At 38.5% G+C, this 3133-nt stretch overlaps 1 protein-coding gene across 1 annotated transcript; it reads left to right on the top strand.

Moving 5' to 3' along the window:
• Positions 1-1079: 1079 nt before the first annotated feature.
• Positions 1080-2513, top strand: LOC119663133. Its single transcript, XM_038072800.1, has one exon. The coding sequence runs from the start codon at positions 1080-1082 to the stop codon at positions 2511-2513; it is 1434 nt and encodes a 477-aa protein (XP_037928728.1).
• The last annotated feature ends 620 nt before the right edge of the window (positions 2514-3133 follow it).

The raw sequence follows: 3133 nt of genomic DNA, 5'->3' as shown, positions 1-3133 counted from the left end.
TTAATATACATTTAGTTATTCTATGTGTTTGTTTATATATTCCTCTCATCCATCTACTTGCTTATCTTATTCATCCACTTAGTTTATCAATTTTATCCCTCCATTCATTTATTTATCCATTCATTTGCTCATTCTTTTCCTTGGTTTATTCTATTATTTATTTATCTATTCATTCCTCTATTTACTATTTTATTCACTGTTGTGTTTTTATTATAGCCGCCGCTTTTTAATTCATCTCGTCATATCGGGCTCACATCTTACGGATTTCTATATCAGCAATTGTTATCTCCATGATGTCATCCAGACCCGCAATATCCGCCGGTCCGCATCCATGTGTGGCTAACACAACACCCATCATTACCCCTTTATCAACCATATCAACCGTCCCATCAGGAACAGAAACGGATCCCAAACTCATGGCCTCATGCCCAAAGCCAGCAACAGACCCACAATCAAGACCACTCCTTGCCACAAAAAGCGTCACTAAAACTCCTGCTAAAATCGTTGCTAGAAAACATAATGTTGCCCAGGTCATAGCCAAGAATGTCATGGATACAGCCTCTTGTATAGTCTCTACGGTCCCCGTCACTACGACCTCTACCATCCCATCACGTCTGGCCCCCTCTGTCTCAGCATTTATGGGCAACTCTCTTCCGTCCCTGTCCCCACAGCTTTTCCCCACTGTACCCTCTCTTAATTACTTTCCAGCTCTTTACCCTTGTGCGATACCTGGGGATTTTATTAATCTCACTATAATCACTGTTCCGTTAGAGATGCGTATTTTGGTTAGTTTTGGTCCCAATTACTGTCCTGTTGCTCCGCCTACCATCTCCAATTACTACACAGCCCTGGCTCAGTATTACAAGTATCACACTGAATATCAAAATGATTTGGGACTTTATTGTAAGGCTTTGATGGATGACCATTATGTAAAATTCTTGGCTGCAATGCGTACTCATCGTGTTCCTTCACCTTACCATTCCATGCTTACGCATTTATTCAACGTTACTCATAAATTCCTTTAGGCTCGTAATGATTTATTGTTGGTCCAGTCTGACAAGTGCAAGGCCACTATATTAATGTATAGGGATTCTTACATTGGAAAAATTGATGACCTATTGCAGAGTTATATTAGTACTGGAGCTTGTTCAATATTCATCGGTGATCAGGACCAGCTTTCTCGCAAGATTCAGGCGCAGTACCGGAAGGTTGTTAATCCTTTGTGTCGTCTTCATGCTGCTAAACCTAATCTTTATCCCTCCTCTATAAATGCTAGCCTTAAGAAGTTATTATCATCCTCGCCAACCTTCCCTTATCTATATGGAACTATCAAGACCCATAAGCTTGACAATCCGGTCCGTCCGATTTGCAGTCCCATTCAATGGTACTCTCACCCCTTACACAAGCTATGTCAGTTTTTCTTATCTGCTGCTCTCCAGAGTAAGCTTTCGTGTCATAATCTGTCTAACATTAATAAGCTTACCGATCATTTACTACAATTGCAGCCTCGTCCAGGTTATGTATTAGTTACAATGGCAATACGAGAAATGTACCCAAGTACTCGCATCCCTCCTTTATGGGATTTACTGCAGTTTTTTATGGGTCAGGATTGGTTTAAAGCTGCTTGCCCTATCGATGTCAGTATGTTGCAATCTATATTAGATTTTATACTCCATAAGGCCAATTATTTCACATTCAATGGTGATTTGTATCAGCAACACGAAGGGTTACCACAAGGTGGAGGGGCCTCTGGCTTATTGGCCACCATATTTCTAGATGCTCAGATTGAACTTAATTATAATCCATTGTTCTTGTCCCATAGTGTTTTAGCTTGGTGGAAGTATATCGACGATGTGCTCCTCTACATGCCTTCTTTCTCTGTTTCTAGTTTTATGGATGCTTTTCCCCGTCTCATTGGATACGACGTAACTTATACTGTAGAAAAACCAGATCTCAAATATAGTGTTTACCCTTGTGTTGCTTATCTCGATCATCGTATTTTCCAATCCTCTCATGCTTTCTTAGTAAATGTCTATCATAAGTCCACCGAATCCATGCGTTTGACCCATTATACTTCACATACATCCATTAAAGTTAAGCAATCTGTACTCTCTACTCATTTGCGTCGTGTATTTTATCGCACTAGCGATACTTTCCTTTCCGTAGATCTTGCTGACTGTCTTGTTCGGTTCTATACCAACGGTTATCCTCAGTATCTTGTCCATTCTGAACTGGAAAAATTACTCACCAACTATAATGAGCCTTATGGTCAACCTTTGACTTCTTATCGCCGCTCTCTCATTTCTAAATTCCTCTATCCATATGGGTTACCAAATGGCCATATTTATCCTAGTCTCTTCAATCCTACTTCACAACCTAAACTGTATCGTCGCAGTATTGTCTTCAGCTGCGAGGATTTTGTCAAAATATTGCATCATGCTCTTCACAAAATAGATGGTAGTGTACCAACATTCTCTAAAGCTAAAAGTTTATTCTCTGCTTTACATATGTAATCTGCCTCCTATCATCTGCATTCATTGTTCCAAAAAAGATATGTTGCAGCGATCCAATGAATTCAAATAGTGCTCTTTTAGATCTTTTAATATTTTGTGGAAATAGATATTGATTCGTGTTCTTCATATTCTCAACTTGCCGTTTCATTGTGTCTAAAAGCCGATTACACTGCCCTTCAAAAGTTTGTAAATTTTCACAAGTCTTACTCATTGTGATTAAAATTCTATCTGCTTGTTTTATTGTGTCGAAAAATGAGTTTAAGTTAAAGTATACTACCATATTCCATGATGATGCAACTACGTCCACTGATCCGATGTGGTTGAATATAAAAATAAATGCGATGAATATGGTAAGAATATTAAGGAACTAAAGGAACAGGATGGGCGATATATGAGATTACAAAATGATCATATATCAATAAAAATTGATTTCGAACCGGAACTTCAAAAAATCGAAAAAAAAGAATCTGCAAAGAATAGTTTTCATGATAGCTTGAATTCTTGTAATGCATCAACAGGTAATCCCTCAAGTTCTTGTAAAGTCCCAAGGACAGGTGACAGACTTGCAAAAACAAATAAATTTTTACGGAAGTAGGATACAGGATGCAGAAACATATCTA

The sequence above is a fragment of the Teleopsis dalmanni genome, unplaced genomic scaffold (genome assembly GCF_002237135.1).
Source record: "Teleopsis dalmanni isolate 2A unplaced genomic scaffold, ASM223713v2 unscaffolded_contig_0153, whole genome shotgun sequence".
NCBI lineage: Eukaryota > Metazoa > Arthropoda > Insecta > Diptera > Diopsidae > Teleopsis > Teleopsis dalmanni.
This window is presented reverse-complemented; position numbering and strand designations above follow the sequence as displayed.

What these genes read in the sequence shown, in the direction of transcription:
- LOC119663133 (XM_038072800.1), top strand. Translation starts at nt 1,080, where the DNA reads ATGTATAGGGATTCTTACATTGGAAAAATTGATGACCTATTGCAGAGT.